Source organism: Aplidium turbinatum, chromosome 6 (assembly GCF_918807975.1).
Source record: "Aplidium turbinatum chromosome 6, kaAplTurb1.1, whole genome shotgun sequence".
NCBI lineage: Eukaryota > Metazoa > Chordata > Ascidiacea > Aplousobranchia > Polyclinidae > Aplidium > Aplidium turbinatum.
Window position 1 is genome coordinate 30,114,824 of NC_137477.1, and position 19,815 is coordinate 30,134,638.

The window sequence follows — 19,815 nt, forward strand, 5'->3', positions numbered from 1 at the left end:
GCCTTATTAAAAGGTTTAAGTCATTTATATGATATTTTTAGTTCTAACCAAACCAAACCTTTGTGCCATGTCCTTTGCAATTTCAAACGACGCACCAGTGCGTTGCGACTTACAATTTGAGAATCACTGTAGGCTAGTACATAAACAAACCACCAACAATTTTTAACTTTCATAATTTCTCACTCATGCTGAAAACTCGAAAACTTTCGCGGACCCCCTGAAATTGCTTCACGGACCCCTTGGGGTCCGCGGACACCCGGTTGAGAACTACTGGCCTAGAGGATCAATCATCATTCTTAATTTACAATGGCAGGTTTCAAGTCAATGCTTTTGTCTTGTGCACAGTTGCGATTCTATTGAACAAATCTTGCTTCGATTGCGTCTGTGAAACTATACCTGCTTTGTACAAGGCGGAGTATATACTGTGACGTAATAACACGAATCACCAATCACCATTGTTTCAGTATATCCTTGTGAGCTCCACTGTTACGCTCAGGACAACGATCACCTGTTTGCTGATCGACTGCGCGATAAAGTAGTAGACGGCACCAAGTGTTTTTCTACAGGCAGGGATATTTGTGTGGACGGAATTTGCAAGGTAGGTCCGGCATTCAAGTTTTAGCAAAAATACGGAAGCATTATTTTTGTTAAGTTTTCTTGTTTATTCTCTTTATTTAACATCTGAAGCACGATAATATTTGTTTTTATAAACTTAGGTATAGCTTACATTAAACAAATCAAAAAACTTTCTTCAAATTGTTTGGACTTCAAGAATCGATTTGTGGTAATTTCAGTGAGCTGAATCCGAATATAAGCTCGGATCAGCTTTTCAAGATATGACAACAAAGTTTTGTCACATAGTTGCTTCTTGCACTTACCGCCTGCATATTGCTAACTGATGGCGGACAATTGCTCCGCCAGGCTTCGTCCATGACTAAAATCCAAATCCAACATTTCAAAATTACCATGAATCAATTTTCAAAGTATGTGCAAGAAAATTGTGCTGACCAGTGTTATATGGATTTAATAAGCTATATTTTAGCCCCTTGGATGTGATTTTAAAATCAACTCTTTGGCGGAAGAAGATAAATGCGGACAATGTCGAGGAAATGGATTATCCTGCTCTTCAGTCAACTCCACCTACAACATAATGATGGGAGAAGGTTAATTTATTCGCTTGCTTCATCAATATTTTTGTTAGTTGTAAACGATTCTATTCATCCTGAACGAAGGACTGATCACGACTTAACCGCCCATACCGAGGGTTGAACCTACTTACCTTACCACTTCTTTGTTTGCAGACCTGTGGGCTCATCGTTCGAGCTATTGGTTTGCCACATTAAACAATACATTTACAGTAAAAAGAAAAGTCATTTGCGTTTATCTGCTTCTTACTTGCAGTGATGTGTATTGAACTTGTTTATAATAACGTTCACGTTTTATCGCTTCTGCCTTTTTCTAAACCTCTGCTAGGTTTGGCATAGGCGGCTGTCTACTGTTTTTCGTTTGATGGTCAGAAATAAAACCAAAACGAACAGAGCTTTCATTCACATTAGGCTTGATAATAAAAGCAAAATGATTACAAATAACTTTACATATTACTGTACGTTGATCACTTTATTTTACAGATTACGTTGTAGTGGGACTGCTGCCCCAAGGTGCAAGAAACATTAGAATCAACGAAGCGAGTTCTTCGGGCAATTTCCTCGCTCTGCGGCATCCTTTTAATGAAAACGAGTTTTACTTGAACGGCGACTATAAAGTCCAGGTAAACTTTTGTAAGACCTAAATCTTTGCAACTTCAGGTACTCATTGCTCAAATCAAAAGTCATCAACACTTTGCATGAGGCACCAGATAACCCTCGTGATCTACATCAGTCATCCCCTTTTTAGTGTGCACTGCAAACGTCGTAACTTGCCAATGAGATGAGTTCAAAACTTGCATGCTGTTCTGTTGCTCTTTTATAATCAAATAAACAAAGCAATGATACATTTATTGCAACACCGAAGATTCATATCAATGCTTGATGGTGAATCCATGGCGAGTCTAATCAACTGGTTTGACATTATTACTTATCGTATGTACTTGCGAGAAGCAGTCCGCAGATCACATCATCAATGACTGTTCCGTTTTCAAGCCACCAAACGAAGCGGAAGGTCTGCGTGTCTTGAATGATGAAACCAAAGACTGGCTGGCTGCTCTCTAGTAGTCTTCTAGCTTAGTCCGGGAGCATCGTGAATCTGGGGTGGTAAAGGGATAAACCCTCGGCCCCAGAGGCTCACACGACGAAGATTGCTAAGACATTTAATAAATCGATTAAACAAAACGTGAAATATATGGGTAAGATTCAACGTGCAGGACTACTACTGTTCCGCTAATCTAATTAATATCAAGTGAGGATGGCAATATTATTGTTAGCTAGGCTTTTCTGAAGCTATCTACTGTACAGTCGGTTGTTGAAAATTTGATATTTTTTTATTTAATGCCTGTACCGTACGTAATTTATATATTTCCTCACATAGGCTACTAATATTGAAGGTAATATCAGTAGTTTAAAAAGAATTGAAAGAATATGGGATCTTTTTTTGCAGTGGGATTTTCACTTTGATTTGGCTGGCACCATCTTTCATTATCAAAGAATGAATAATAATACATTGGATAACATCACTGCAGACGGGCCAATAACACATGATATCGCTGTGATGGTAAGCTTTGAAAATTTTTAATAGCCTGTGAGCCTAAACAACCTGATGGCAACAAAGCTACGAAAATTGACGGTAAAGTTGTGCTCTCAAACGAATTCTAACGCGATAGTTCTTTGGTTAATCTCTTTTCTGACACCCCCCTCTTTAGCATGCGTCCTTCCCTCCCAACTTGTAACACCAAAAGCAACTTTGCTTATTTGCTGATCATGATAGCATGGCAGCCTACATTTTTGTGATAATTGTAGTTGAAATTGCTTTTCAGCAACTACATAACTATTATTATTACGAGGTTTAACTCCAGAAATTGAGATTGAGTAACGAATGGTAGCTTGTCTTATGTCTGAATGGTAACTCAGAGCCAGTAGGCTTACTTGCTCTTATAACGAAACAGTAAATACTAACTTATTTATACTACAAAAAGTGCTCAATGCCAAGCAAAAAATCCAAGCAGAGCAAATTACATCAAATATAGTTATTACTTTTTAAAACCTCTATAGTCTATAGGCTGTTTCAACCTAAAAAGGGGATCATCAGAAGGTTCTAAAATATATGCAAAAGCAATAAATCGGTAATACCTGAAAAGATATTAAACATTATAACCTTAATTTAATCTACAAAAAAACCTTCAGAATTACAAAGAACATCGGATGCCACAAAAGCCTCAATTAAGACTTCCAAATTAAACCAATCAGATTTAATAGCAATATTTGTGACGCCTTGGAGAAGCAAAATGCGATAAACTTGTGAAGGTAACCTGTAGAAATCAAATTTATGTTATTTTGAAATAGGCTATTTGAATTTAAATTTGTTGCCATGACGACATTTACCCACCAGTTCAGAATGTAGGTACAATCGGCTTTAGAATGGTCAGCTTTTCAGTAAGACAAAGGCCACAATTATTGCGGCCACCGCCACTGTAAGGCCGACCACAGCTATGAATGGACCATGATATTTTAGGATCAACACCCTTGTCCTTTAGGTCCCAAACCGCAGATAGTTCTGTGCTATTTCGTTTAGACCTATCCATGGAAGAACATTTGTGGTGGAGAAACGTTTTTTTAAAGTCTTTTCGCAACTACCAATGTAATTAAGAACCTTTGAACCGTTATCAATGGTGGCTTTGCAAATAACGGCTTCTGCAAGCATTGCCCATTCAAAAGGCAATCTGATTTCACCCTACAATTGCAACCTGACTGAGATGGTTCATTTGTAGCCTGCAATATTGATTTATTGTGAGTGGATATGATGCTTGCAACATTCCGAGTACAACTATAGCTTAGCTTAATAATATTACGGTTGAATATCTTGTATTACCGATTTATTGTTTTTGCGTATTTTTCAGGACCTTCTGATGATACCCCTTTTAGGGTGAAACAGGCTGTAAAGGTTTTAGAAAGTAATAACTATATTTAACGTCAAGGTATAACAATATGGGGTGGGAAGACGGTGCGGATAAGGCTTTCGCTTTCCAATCATGCAATCCTGGTTCGACTCCCGGCTTCAGCTGGTTGTTCCAAAACACCGCTCACCTCTACCCAGGGTATAATAAAGTGGGTTAGCGTAGTTGCTGAAAGGTGGCCGAGAGAAAGAAGCTGGCCACTCTACTCTCGTTAGCCGAAAGCTTAGTACAGGGGTGGGGAACCTGCGGCCCGCGGGCCAAATGCGGCCCGCGTGACTGTTCCATGTGGCCCGCGTCAATATTTCTTTACCCAAAATATATTGAAACAACAGCTCAAAAAAGAGTAGGCTAGGCTCTGCATTCTCGGTATATTGCGAATGGCTTTCTATGACTAGTTAATCCATCATAGAAGGCAATTTGTAACAACAATGTGACCAGTTATTGTTAATCGGTCAGTTATGCCATTCGTGAAAAGTGTTTTGCAGAGTAGCCTACTTCTCAAATTAGCAAAATTTTACGTTGTATAATGGCTTCTGCAAAGAAAAGAAAGATTAGTGATGAAGGCAGAATGTTCCAGAAAGATTGGACAAACTTGTATTTTGTTGAAGTAGCCTAAGTGGCAAACCTGTGTGCATTGTTTGTGGTAAATCTGTAGCAGCAAAGAAAAAATCACATTTAGAGCGTCATTATGACTCCTGCTATTTGAAACAGCTAACAGGGCAGGCGAGGCAGGATAAGATTAGTGTCCTTAGAAGAGAGTTACAAGCGCAGCAAAGCACTTTGTCAAGGTAGGCTACTGCAAACAGGGTGAAGATATTGTCAGAACGAGTTATGAAGTTACCATACTGAACTGATAACAAAGAAGCTGAAACCACATGCAGATGGAGAATTCGTGAAAGAATGCATTGTCACCGTTGTCAAGCTACTAGCTAAAATTTCGAAATTTTTAGTGGCCCGCCTTTGTTATTTCTCATTTTATGTGGCCCGCAATACTAAAAAGGTTCCCCACCCCTGGCCTTAGTATAATAAGAACCTGATGCTTGGATCAAGCGTGAGACTCACCTTTACTTTTATAACAATATATAACAAGCTATAATTGTTGGCCCTAAATGTAGCCACTAGCCAGCTATTGCCATGCAGGCTTTTTTGTAAAATCTAAAAAACCGAGGCGTTTCATTCGAATGTCCTAATCTTTATCGTCGACTCGCGCTCTAACAAGCTTTTACTGTAATGTCTTAATTTTCACTTCCATTTTATTTCAGTTGCTCTTTGTGGAGACAAATCCTGGAGTTGAGATTTCCTACATCATGCCTCACAATGTAACTGCTGTGTTTGTGGAAAACCTTCCTCAGTTTCAATGGATGATGCAGCCATGGGGAGCCTGTTCAAGAACATGTGGAAGAGGTTAATAAAAAGACGTTTTTTATGTACTTTCCTGAATTAAACAATTTCTTCCCTTAAATTACAACAAGATGCACAAAAAGATGCCGATGCAAAGATAGATCCTGACAGAATTGTAACCATTTACCATTCATTATTATAATTTTATTAAACGCATAAAGTTCGAAATGTGCAAGGTTGTTTGCCTTACGATAGTTACATATAAATAATAATGACAAAAATGTTTTATTTTATATAGGCTAGCTTTGTATTCAAAGCAAACATGCATTGATCTCAGCACTTATAGCTTACAAAGCAGACAAGGCCATAGCACAGTGGTATAAAGGCGCAGTCAGGTGCATTACGTTCTTTTGGGGCTACAAACGGTTTTTACTTTTTTTTACTCCAGGGCTTCAAATGTCTTCTGCAATTTGCGTCGAAAGAAAATCTGGTGTTGTGGAAGAAGATTTTTGTGACATTGCAACTAGACCGGATGATAGAAGGAGGATATGCTTGTACCCGAAGTGCCAACCTGAGTAAATATAATTAATTTTTGAATGACAAACTGATTAATTGATTTGAAGGTTATGTTATTGCAATGCAATGGGCGCAAATAAAAACACGATTATTATCTATTATTATTACTAATTTCAAGGTTTTGGAAATTTTGGTGTTTTTGCATTATTTGTAGCAGTTTCTCGGTACACATTTTACTTTAAAACAAAACACTCACTAATCTAAAGTTTGATTGCATTTAAAGTATTATTGCAGAAGGTCACAGCATTTTCGTGATGCAGCAAAGTTTATCTTGTATAGCCACACAGTTGGAGTTGTCAATTTTTGGCTCCGAGCGTAATCTTTTTTTTCGCTTGACGTTGCGATAATGTTAAACTACTGTTCAGATGGTTTTACACGCCTTGGGAACCTTGCTCTGTGACATGTGGTAAGAAGATGGGACACCAAAAGCGAAAAGTTATATGTGTTCGAAACGTAAAAGACGACGAGCAGGTGGTTCTCAACAAGGCTCGGTGCAAACTTTCTATGCAGCCAGAAACGACGCGCTCTTGTTTGGTGAAAAGTCAAACACCATGTCCGATGTGGAGAACTAGCGATTGGGAAAATGTACGCAATTGTCATTACTGCTTTGTTGTTTATAAAATCAAACCAGGTATTTTGTTTTACAAATTTTGACATTGCCTTCTAAAAGAATCGTCATCATTTGCATTGTCAAGAAAAATTACTGAAAAGAAGCCTACACTGTTAAAAATTTTCGTAATTTTACTGTCAAAAGAGCAGTAGAATATTACTATCTTGTTACAGTACTTGAAATTACTGGCCATTTTGTGGTATATTTACTAGACAAAGACGTTTTTTTACTCCAAATATAGTAGAATCACTGATTGAGCAGTTTTAAATTTTACTTCTTTTTGTAGTAGATGATTTCACTTCTTTTTTGGAAGTGAATTTACTGGTCTGTGAAAGTGTTTTGCAATTTTACTGACAAAAATAGTAAAATTTCACTGACTTTTTATAGTTTTTTTTTAACTTGCATTGGCAGTAATTGTACTATAGGTACGGTAGGCTATTTGGGCAGTAACATTTTATTAACACCGTTATTTTAGTCCGATTAGGCTACTATACTCCTGTGCAGCAATATATTTAGCACTTCTACGAAACGTCAACCTTTTTTCCGGTCAACATATTTACGGTCACACCAGCACATTCTCGAAACAGTGGGATGCTACGTTATGTCATGCCTTTCTGTTTTGATATCTGATATAGGTTACCTTGGCCAGCAATATAGAGTTTGTGGGTTAATTGAAACAATCATGACTGGAAGGAAAGTTTGCTAGAGATCCGAACTCACGGGCTTCCAACAAAAATGTTTTAATTGTTTGTAATATTGGTTCCTTAAAAATGCACTGAAAGTACTAGAGAGTCGAACCGAACCCGAGTTTTATAGTCAAACGGTTCGACTCTCTGACTAAAACCCGAGAATTATTATCACTTATCAGTCGTCAGCCAATGGGCTGGCGAATGTTATCCTGGTCCGCGCTCAATTTCCCGCCTTCCCGCTCAGAATTTGCAGAGTCTGATTAGCGTTGCCAGATGGGGAAATAGGATAACAAATTTAAAAAAATTCTGGTGAAATTCAATTTTAGAGGCCTTTGATGCCTAATTTTTTGACTTTGGGACCAGAAAACTTTTTGGTGAAATCTAGTGAAATTTTCCCCCAATCTATTTTTTTCAAGAAAGTTTTTTTAAACTTTTAAGCAAAAAATCCCCGCTCGTATAGAAAACGTTTTGCAAGAGGTTTGCGCATGCGTGACGGCAGTGTCTTATGTCTTAAAAACTATTTGTATTTTTAGGCGAAATTGTTTTATTTAGGGTGTTTTAAATATCTGGTGAAGTTGCATGCAACCTGGTGAAATTTTATTTACTTTTTGATGCTAAGCATCTGGCAACACTGAGTCTGACAACTGAGCATGTGCAAAAATGCAAGCATCAAGCATGGTTGCAGGAATAGTGCAGTAACTTAGTTACAGCTGGTTTTGTTGAAGTCATAAGTTTCAGATAGACAGAGGAAGCGTGTCAATAGCAAAAGTAGCATCGTTAAACCTGTATCACTGAACAGGTAACAAGTTTAATCCTACAAATGGTATCTTTGCTGATTTTTTTTATGTTTACCATGGACAAATGAGAACAATAGCGTACCATTGAAATTAATTTATTTCGATGCTTTTAGTAAGTTAACTGCATTAAACTGCTACGAAATTACATAGTTAAGCAATATGCACTGAACAACAATGACTTAGATCAGGCAGGTCGGTCTGTCAGTCAATGCAGTGAGGCTCTGCCCCCTCCCTACAATTTTCTAACCACTGCACCCCTGAGTCAATGTGAAGAACTACCTAACACATCTTCCCGGTATACCAGTATTGTAACCTACTGAACACACAATGTTGAAGTAGTCGAGCTCTGTTGTAGTATCGTAGCTTCTAGCATTCGGACTCTGGATTGGAAGATCCAGTGTTGGAATCGTACTATAAAAAGATTAGGCAGTGGCTATTTGACCGGCGCCGGTCTTTGAATCTGAAACACTATTTGACCGGTCATGACATCACTATACAGGCACCTTTTTCTCTTTCAAAGCAAAAGACGAGAAGCGCGTATATAAGTTGTAAATTCGACAAGTTTATTCAACTCGATACGTGGTGCTTGCGATACCGGTACTTCGCCGGCTTCTATTCTAGAGGGAATGAGTTTGATACCACCCGGAAGCGTTCTTTTTTCTTTAACTAAATTTTGACCCAAAGTGCATTTTTGTAGTCAATTTTTAATTTCAGTTGCCTACAGCCCAATTTCTTATGTCTTTTCAAATGTGAGTAATAAAGTTAGAGTTTTTTTAATTTGCTGGAATTTGAGAATTTCTCTGGGTAATTTTCCGTTTGTGGCCGTGCTAACTACTGATATATAGCCTACTACATAATTTTTCATTCAGGCACGTTTTAAACCTTTCAAGGTTTTGCCATCTTTTCTCGTTCATTAACGTGCTGGTAGGTTCTATATCAATTTTTGGGTGCTCTTCCACAAGACGCCCTGTTGGTCAACCAGACAAAATGATGACGTCACACATTGGAATGGACTATTATGAAGGAGGAAGTGCGGGGTGGAAATGGAACGAAATACACCAGAAGGAAATTGTCTCCCATTCATTCATTTCTTGTTCAATTTCAACAAATTTGCTATTGTTGGAAAGCACAAGCATAGATCTAACCAACCAAATTAGTACCAAGTCCCAAAATACTACTAGCTCCATCTGGTGGCCACCTAAACTTGACCAAATTCAAACCATCACCAAAACTTCATTTTAAATGATAAACAATCTAAATCAAATCTAATTAAAAGAACATGTTACTGTTTATTGAAGTGCTAACTTTCATTGTTATATCTTATTGAACATGCGCGCAATCGTTGTTCGAAGACAGCCCCCCAACGAAGCTTTTGCCCTATGCATTTCAATGGCGAATCGATCGTCTTCCAGTTCACGCCCTGCATGTTCACGATAATTAATTGTCTCCCATTTATTCATTTCTTGCTCAATTTCAACAGATTTAGTATCGTTGAAAAGCACAAGCATAGATCTAACCAACTAAATTAATACCAAGTCCCAAAATACTACTAGCTCCATCTGGTGGCCACCTAAACTTGACCAAATTCAAACCATTATCAAAAGTTTATTTGCAATGATAAAAACATTAAACGACAACCAATTAAAAGAACTTGTTACTGTTTATTGAAGTGATAACTTTCATTTTTATACCTTATTTAATATATGAGCAATCGTTGTTCGAAGACAGCCCCCCAACGAAGCTTTTGCCCAATGCATTTCAATGGCGAATCGATCCTCTTCCAGTTCACGCCCTGCGTGATCAATGGTGAATCGATCGTCTTCCAGTTCACGCCCTGCATGTTCACGATAATTAATTGTCTCCCATTTATTCATTTCTTGCTCAATTTCAACAGATTTAGTATCGTTGAAAAGCACAAGCATAGATCTAACCAACTAAATTAATACCAAGTCCCAAAATACTACTAGCTCCATCTGGTGGCCACCTAAACTTGACCAAATTCAAACCATCACCAAAACTTCATTTTAAATGATAAACAATCTAAATCAAATCTAATTAAAAGAACATGTTACTGTTTATTGAAGTGCTAACTTTCATTGTTATATCTTATTCAATATGCGCGCAATCGTTGTTCGAAGACAGCCCCCCAACGAAGCTTTTGCCCAATGCATTTCAATGGCGAATCGATCGTCTTCCAGTTCACGCCCTGCATGTTCACGATAATTAATTGTCTCCCATTTATTCATTTTTTGCTCAATTTCAACAGATTTGCTATCGTTAAAAAGCACAAGCATAGATCTAACCAACTAAATTAATACCAAGTCCCAAAATACTACTAGCTCCATCTGGTGGCCACCTAAACTTGACCAAATTCAAACCATTATCAAAAGTTTATTTGGAAGGATAGGAACATTAAACGACAGCCATTTAAAAGAACATGTTACTGTTTATTGAAGTGCTAACTTTCATTTTTGTATCTTATTCAATATGCGCGCAATCGTTGTTCGAAGACAGCCCCCCAACGAAGCTTTTGCCCAATGCATTTCAATAGCGAATCGATCCTCTTCCAGTTCACGCCCTGCATGTTCACGATAATTAATTGTCTCCCATTTATTCATTTTTTGCTCAATTTCAACAGATTTGCTATCGTTAAAAAGCACAAGCATAGATCTAACCAACTAAATTAATACCAAGTCCCAAAATACTACTAGCTCCATCTGGTGGCCACCTAAACTTGACCAAATTCAAACCATTATCAAAAGTTTATTTGCAATGATAGAAACATTAAACGACAGCCAATTAAAAGAACATGTTACTGTTTATTGAAGGGCTAACTTTATTGCTAACTAAATTTATTTAAAGTTGCTTTCGTATTTTTTAGATCTTGGATATCGCCACCAAACGGTCAACCATCACCATCATTATGTTTCGGCCACAGGGGTTCATACGAACCACATTGAAAACCTGTGGCTGAATTGTAAACGGAAATTTAAAAGAATGGGTGGCACCACAAGGCCCATGATACCTGGGTATCTTGATGAATTTATGTGGCGACATCAGTTTCCACGGGGACGACATTTTCCGGAAGTTCTCCGCGCCATAAGGGAGTCCTACCCCTTACTGTAGCCGCCACATCGTCCATTTGCCAAAAAAAAAAAAAACAGCCCTTTTCAGGGCTACCTAATGATAAAAAAGAGTTGCTGCCCACATAGCCTACTTTGTGATATTTATTCTATAACAAACAAACTAGGCTAAAAAAAGTGCAATGTCACATGAAACAAAATAATTTTTTTAACTTACGTTTGTAACATGATTTTTGTGTGTTAACGTTTAAGGTTTGGACCTATGAATCATTTTGTTTACACACACGGATGCCTTTGGGAAAAAGACTTCGTGTGGTAATGAAAGAACACGAGAATGCAAGCCCAAGTCATTTCATTACGGTTTCGTTACTTACCTTTGATCCATATTTAAGCCTAGGTTTATTAGGCTTAGCCTATGTGTTGCGAAAAAATTTCTTGGCTAAGCATTGAACAAAACATAAGTATCCGCACCCACTGTCTCGCTGGTTGTTGTTGCTTTTTATTATTTGCAGAGGTTTCTCCATCCAAATAGGAACAATTTTCTGGCTCCTGCACTTGGAGCTGACATCACTTGCTTCCTCAACCGAGCTTTTCCAATAGATGTCGACTGAGGGCCGAGTGACAAGAATTCTTCCACGACCTCCCAAAGGATCAAAGTTCTACACCGCTCTAGAGCACACATCGCTTTCCTATTGATCAGTGTTTGTTACATTACTTGATTCGGACAAGCCATCACACCACCAACTAGGCTATTTGTGTGCCTGATCCTAATACTTTCTATGACTTTAGCATTTTTTCAATATAAATGGGACACAATTAATTATCGCGATCACGCAATGTGAATCCAGAAAGACGATCGATTCGTAATTGAAATGCATTGTGCAAAAGCTTCGTTGGGGGGCTGTCTTCGAACAACGATTGCTCATATATTAAATAAGGTGTCAAAATGAAAGTTAGCACTTCAATAAACAGTAACATGTTCTTTTAATTGTTTGTCGTTTAATGTTTTTATCATTGCAAATAAACTTTTGATAATGGTTTGAATTTGGTCAAGTTTAGGTGGCCACCAGATGGAGCTAGTAGTATTTTGGGACTTAGTATTAATTTAGTTGGTTAGATCTATTCTTGTGCTTTTTAACGATAGCAAATCTGTTGAAATTGAGCAAGAAATGAATAAGTGGGAGACAATTAATTATCGTGAACACGCAGGGCGTGAACTGGAAGAGGATCGATTCGCGATTGAAATGCATTGGGCAAAATCTTCGTTGGGGGGCTGTCTTCGAACAACGATTGCGCGCATATTAAATAAGATATAACAATGAAAGTTAGCACTTCAATAAACAGTAACATGTTCTTTTAATTGTTTGTCGTTTAATGTTTTTATCATTTAAAATGAAGTTTTGGTGATGGTTTGAATTTGGTCAAGTTTAGGTGGCCACCAGATAGAGCTAGTAGTATTTTGGGACTTGGTATTAATTTAGTTGGTTAGATCTATGCTTGTGCTTTTTAACGATAGCAAATCTGTTGAAATTGAGCAAAAAATGAATAAATGGGAGACAATTAATTATCGTGAACATGCAGGGCGTGAACTGGAAGACGATCGATTCGCCATTGAAATGCATTGGGCAAAAGCTTCGTTGGGGGGCTGTCTTCGAACAACGATTGCGCGCATATTGAATAAGATACAAAAATGAAAGTTAGCCCTTCAATAAACAGTAACATGTTCTTTTAATTGGATTTAATTTAGATTGTTTATCATTTAAAATGAAGTTTTGGTGATGGTTTGCATGTGGTCAAGTTTAGGTGGCCACTAGATGGAGCTATTAGCATTTTGGGACGTGGTATTAACTTAGTTGGTTAGATCTATGCTTGTGCTTTTCAACGATAGCAAATCTGTTGAAATTGAGCAAGAAATGAATGAATGGGAGACAATTAATTATCGTGAACATGCAGGGCTTGAACTGGAAGACGATCGATTCGCTATTGATCACGCAGGGCGTGAACTGGAAGACGAACGATTCGCCATTGAAATGCATTGGGCAAAAGCTTCGTTGGGGGACTGTCTTCGAACAACGATTGCTCATTTATTAATTAAGGTATAAAAATGAAAGTTAGCACTTCAATAAACAGTAACATGTTCTTTTAATTGGTTGTCGTTTAATGTTTTTATCATTGCAAATAAACTTTTGATAATGGTTTGATTTTGGTCAAGTTTAGGTGGCCACCAGATGGAGCTAGTAGTATTTTGGGACTTGGTTATAACTTAGTTGGTTAGATCCCTGCTTGTGCTTTTCAACGATAGCAAATCTGTTGAAATTGAGCTAGAAATGAATAAATGGGAGACAATTAATTATCGTGAACATGCAGGGCGTGAACTGGAAGACGATCGATTCACCATTGAACACGCAGGGCGTGAACTGGAAGAGGATCGATTCGCCATTGAAATGCATTGGGCAAAAGCTTCGTTGGGGGGCTGTCTTCGAACAACGATTGCTCATATATTAAATAAGGTATAAAAATGAAAGTTAGCACTTCAATAAACAGTAACATGTTCTTTTAATTGTTTGTCGTTTAATGTTTTTATCATTGCAAATAAACTTTTGATAATGGTTTGAATTTGGTCAAGTTTAGGTGGCCACCAGATGGAGCTAGTAGTATTTTGGGACTTAGTATTAATTTAGTTGGTTAGATCTATTCTTGTGCTTTTTAACGATAGCAAATCTGTTGAAATTGAGCAAGAAATGAATAAGTGGGAGACAATTAATTATCGTGAACACGCAGGGCGTGAACTGGAAGAGGATCGATTCGCCATTGAAATGCATTGGGCAAAATCTTCGTTGGGGGGCTGTCTTCGAACAACGATTGCGCGCATATTAAATAAGATATAACAATGAAAGTTAGCACTTCAATCAACAGTAACATGTTCTTTTAATTGGATTTAATTTAGATTGTTTATCATTTAAAATGAAGTTTTGGTGATGGTTTGAATTTGGTCAAGTTTAGGTGGCCACCAGATGGAGCTAGTAGTATTTTGGGACTTGGTATTAATTTAGTTGGTTAGATCTATGCTTGTGCTTTTCAACGATAGCAAATCTGTTGAAATTGAGCTAGAAATGAATAAATGGGAGACAATTAATTATCGTGAACATGCAGGGCGTGAACTGGAAGAGGATCGATTCGCCATTGAAATGCATTGGGCAAAAGCTTCGTTGGGGGGCTGTCTTCGAACAACGATTGCGCGCATATTAAATAAGATATAACAATGAAAGTTACCACTTTAATAAACAGTAACATGTTCTTTTAATTGGATTTGATTTAGATTGTTTATCATTTAAAATGAAGTTTTGGTGATGGTTTGAATTTGGTCAAGTTTAGGTGGCCACCAGATGGAGCTAGTAGTATTTTGGGACTTGGTATTAATTTAGTTGGTTAGATCTATGCTTGTGCTTTTTAACGATAGCAAATCTGTTGAAATTGAGCAAAAAATGAATAAATGGGAGACAATTAATTATCGTGAACATGCAGGGCGTGAACTGGAAGAGGATCGATTCGCTATTGAAATGCATTGGGCAAAAGCTTCGTTGGGGGGCTGTCTTCGAACAACGATTGCGCGCATATTGAATAAGATACAAAAATGAAAGTTAGCACTTCAATAAACAGTAACATGTTCTTTTAAATGGCTGTCGTTTAATGTTCCTATCCTTCCAAATAAACTTTTGATAATGGTTTGAATTTGGTCAAGTTTAGGTGGCCACCAGATGGAGCTAGTAGTATTTTGGGACTTGGTATTAATTTAGTTGGTTAGATCTATGCTTGTGCTTTTTAACGATAGCAAATCTGTTAAAATTGAGCTAGAAATGAATAAATGGGAGACAATTAATTATCGTGATCACGCAGGGCGTGAACTGGAAGACGATCGATTCGCCATTGAAATGCATTGGGCAAAAGCTTCGTTAGGGGGCTGTCTTCGAACAACGATTGCGCGCATATTGAATAAGATATAACAATGAAAGTTAGCACTTCAATAAACAGTAACATGTTCTTTTAATTGGATTTGATTTAGATTGTTTATCATTTAAAATGAAGTTTTGGTGATGGTTTGAATTTGGTCAAGTTTAGGTGGCCACCAGATGGAGCTAGTAGTATTTTGGGACTTGGTATTAATTTAGTTGGTTAGATCTATGCTTGTGCTTTTCAACGATAGCAAATCTGTTTAAATTGAGCAAGAAATGAATAAATGGGAGACAATTAATTATCGTGAACATGCAGGGCGTGAACTGGAAGACGATCGATTCGCCATTGAAATGCATTGGGCAAAAGCTTCGTTGGGGGGCTGTCTTCGAACAACGATTGCGCGCATATTGAATAAGATATAACAATGAAAGTTAGCACTTCAATAAACAGTAACATGTTCTTTTAATTGGTTGTCGTTTAATGTTTTTATCATTGCAAATAAACTTTTGATAATGGTTTGATTTTGGTCAAGTTTAGGTGGCCACCAGATGGAGCTAGTAGTATTTTGGGACTTGGTTATAACTTAGTTGGTTAGATCCCTGCTTGTGCTTTTCAACGATAGCAAATCTGTTGAAATTGAGCAAGAAATGAATAAATGGGAGACAATTAATTATCGTGAACATGCAGGGCGTGAACTGGAAGACGATCGATTCACCATTGATCACGCAGGGCGTGAACTGGAAGAGGATCGATTCGCCATTGAAATGCATTGGGCAAAAGCTTCGTTTGCTCATATATTAAATAAGGTATAAAAATGAAAGTTATCACTTCAATAAACAGTAACAAGTTCTTTTAATTGGTTGTCGTTTAATGTTTTTATCATTGCAAATAAACTTTTGATAATGGTTTGAATTTGGTCAAGTTTAGGTGGCCACCAGATGGAGCTAGTAGTATTTTGGGACTTGGTATTAATTTAGTTGGTTAGATCTATGCTTGTGCTTTTTAACGATAGCAAATCTGTTAAAATTGAGCAAGAAATGAATAAATGGGAGACAATTAATTATCGTGATCATGCAGGGCGTGAATTGGAAGACGATCGATTCGCCATTGAAATGCATTGGGCAAAAGCTTCGTTAGGGGGCTGTCTTCGAACAACGATTGCGCGCATATTGAATAAGATATAACAATGAAAGTTAGCACTTCAATAAACAGTAACATGTTCTTTTAATTAGATTTGATTTAGATTGTTTATCATTTAAAATGAAGTTTTGGTGATGGTTTGAATTTGGTCAAGTTTAGGTGGCCACCAGATGGAGCTAGTAGTATTTTGGGACTTGGTATTAATTTAGTTGGTTAGATCTATGCTTGTGCTTTCCAACAATAGCAAATTTGTTGAAATTGAACAAGAAATGAATGAATGGGAGACAATTTCCTTCTGGTGTATTTCGTTCCATTTCCACCCCGCACTTCCTCCTTCATAATAGTCCATTCCAATGTGTGACGTCATCATTTTGTCTGGTTGACCAACAGGGCGTCTTGTGGAAGAGCACCAATTTTTGTAGTTAGTATCTTTTTCGTCCCGGACGCGTTAATGACAAAAATAAAATGATTGATTGATGTGACCGTGTGTGCCGAACGAAGCATTACACTTTTGCTCTCAACAAGTTAGATATATACAATGCTTCTTTTAAAAAAATGGTAATAGTATGTAAATGTAATGCAACTCAAATTAAAAATTGACTACAAAATGCACTTTGGGTCAAAATTTAGATAAAAAAAAAAAGAATGCTTCCGGGTAGTATCGAACTCATTCCCTCTAGAATAGGAGTCGGCGAAGTACCGGTATCGCAAGCACCACGTATCAAGTTGAATAAAATTGTCGAATTTAGAACTTATATACGCGCTTTTCGTCTTTTGCTTTAAAAGAGAAAAAGAAAAAGGTACCTGTATAGTGATGTCATGACCGGTCAAATAGTGTTTCAGATTCAAAGACCGGCGCCGGTCAAATAGCCACTGCCAAAAGATTACTAGGCATGGCTGCTGCAACTGTCTTCAAAATGAGAAAATATTAGGTAGCCTACACAGTTTTAAAAAAACAAGCTGTGACCCTAGCTAGAGAGTATATCTGCCATATCTGGTGCTACGCCTTGCCCATGAGTAGCCAGGGAGTAACGACATTTGAGATGCAACTCCATTTTACCTCAGAGTGAAACCTCTGCCGTCAGTTGCAGTTTATAGGCCTAGTCAATGCCCAGGACTGTTAAAAAGTGAGAACTAAATAATTGAGTGGTTTATCCAGCTGTGGTGATAAAACTTGTGGTAGGCTGATCTTTCGTGTGTGACCAGCGTGAATAATTTGAGCAGCAGGTCCAGGGTGGTAAACGATAGACCCTCAGCCCTGGCCAAAGATCAAGAAGGAAAAATCCCCATTAGGCTACAGGAAGAGGACCAGTACTTATTACCGGTATTATTCGTGACAACGTCTCATAATACATGTTTTAAACCAATTTAGGTTTTTTCATGCTTTCCTGAGCATGTGTTGTATTTCATTTCATTGAATAACTTGATACTTGGATATTATCCTTGTGCATTTATGATGTGCTGGGAGACAACTGGCGGCTGGGAGACAACTTGCCCATCTCAGTGGGATTAGTGGAACTGATTACAACATATTTTAAAGAAGATTGCTCAGCGATTTATCAATGCTTTGAGGTAACGTACATCTATTATTATTTACTTGCAAACACAGATTTTTTAACACCCAACCTTCCCATTCCCGGAAGAACATCCGACACATACTTTGCAAATTTATATATAGCTTATATATAACTTGTGTGATATGAACACCATGCTACTACCGGTACTGCTAATAAATTCTATTTCATTGCCTTCTTAGCGATAAGAGTGCGGCTATATCAGTGTTTGACAATGTTTGTATTATTTTCAATATCTTAAAAATGTTGAATTCAATTTGTAGGATTCAGCTATCTCCCAGTTTGAAGAAACTCGTGTACCAGCATCCAATAATTGTGTGTTTTGGTAAGTTGTGAATGAGCGTTTGTACAATTTTGACTGATGTACAAGTAGTGTTGGGCGATATATCGAATTTTCGATACGATACGATATCTTTTCAATATCGATATTTATTTCAATATCGTTCGATATTTTGACTATTACAGCCCTAACTCGTAACTGCAAACTCCTACAAAAACGTTGCCAAGGCCAAACGGCAAAAGTTGAAATTGCCTCGGCAATAGCTGTGAACGTTTATTACGAAAAAAAAAACTGTACCAAAACATGTAAAACGAGAAGCGAAAAATATACTAGAGTAGTCTATCACGACCGCACTGTTGGATTTGTTGTGATGTAATAATACCAAAAGTAGCGATAAAGCGAACAACGCGATACGCACGCTGTTACGGTGATTCACGTTGAATAAAAGTAAGTTAATTTTTGGTTGATTCAACGTTCGAGTCAGCACAAATCGATTTAATTTTCCCGGCGGCTTATATTGGTTATATTGCGTAACAACAATGCCCAATGAGAAATTTACGTTTGTTTTACATTAATTCGACATCTAGCGACGTTGAATTATCATAAAATAACGTTAATTGCTCAACCAAGTACCGGTAACAAATTAACAGCTCCCTGCGAGAAGATTGCCTCGATTTACGTATGCACTAACACTGTTTTTTTTTTTCGGTCATTTATCGGTCATTGATCGATTATTAGCAAAATGTCCGAAAAAAATAGTCAATTCGGTCAAAAGTCCGAAAAAAAGTTTGGTTGAAGTTTCGCTGATGAACGTTGAAGAAACGTTTGTCTGCTCCAACTTTTCTCAGATAAAACACGACAACGTTTCTTAGCGAAACTTAATGTTGTAGCTAGTCAGGAAGTGCAAATTTTGGTTTGTATCAGCTACTTGAAAGAAAATATATCAGAAAAAATGACCGAAATAAATAAAAAATGACCGAATTTTTTCAAGTTATTTCGGACAAATGACCGAAAAGTCTCGACGAAAAAAAAACCCAGCACTAACATAATTTCGGCACAATTGGGATACTGCGAGCAACACAAAGTCTGTTTGATGAAGAACTAGTCAGAATCGGAAGCATCAGATGCTGTATCGGAGGATGAGGTTGTCGCGTCATCACTGGAATCGGACACATCAAGAGGCTCATCGCTTGGCTGTAAATCTACACTGTCTTCGCAATGAAGCGTCCACGTTTTGCTGCTTTCGTTCTTTGATACCCATCCACACGCCTCTTTCGCAGAGCTCCATCAGGGTGTTGACTAAGGAGCAAATCTATGGCTGTGGCATAACGACCGGGAGGAATGTCTAACCCTAACCTTACAAATGCTCATTTGGCCTCGGCATTTTCATTGCCGACGCTAATGCGCCATTCATGCATCTGCGTCGGCAATCACCTCGGCAATTGCCGGCACTAATTTCGAAGACTGAGAAACTCTTTTCTTAATTAGAACAAAAATATCGAAAAGTATCGAAATATCGAGTATTTTTTCAAATATCGTATCGTTTTGTTTTTTTCAATATCGCCCAACACTATGTACAAGTGAACTTTTGAATTGCTCACCTAAATATGAAGTTGGTAAATGTAAATATGCACTAATTTCAGTCTTTGTAGTTTCATTTGTGCCT

General features: G+C 37.6%; 1 protein-coding gene across 1 annotated transcript in view; it reads left to right on the forward strand.

The window, feature by feature from the left end:
- LOC145772576 (A disintegrin and metalloproteinase with thrombospondin motifs 12-like) overlaps nucleotides 1-19,815 on the forward strand; it is a 52,653-nt gene that overhangs the window by 21,199 nt on the left and 11,639 nt on the right. Inside the window, exons 14-20 of the mRNA XM_082584438.1 lie at nucleotides 465-598; nucleotides 1,043-1,163; nucleotides 1,629-1,768; nucleotides 2,593-2,706; nucleotides 5,368-5,509; nucleotides 5,895-6,021; nucleotides 6,388-6,607. Of these exons, the coding sequence (XP_082440564.1) occupies nucleotides 465-598; nucleotides 1,043-1,163; nucleotides 1,629-1,768; nucleotides 2,593-2,706; nucleotides 5,368-5,509; nucleotides 5,895-6,021; nucleotides 6,388-6,607 (998 nt within the window). The remainder of the gene's footprint in view (nucleotides 1-464; nucleotides 599-1,042; nucleotides 1,164-1,628; nucleotides 1,769-2,592; nucleotides 2,707-5,367; nucleotides 5,510-5,894; nucleotides 6,022-6,387; nucleotides 6,608-19,815) is intronic.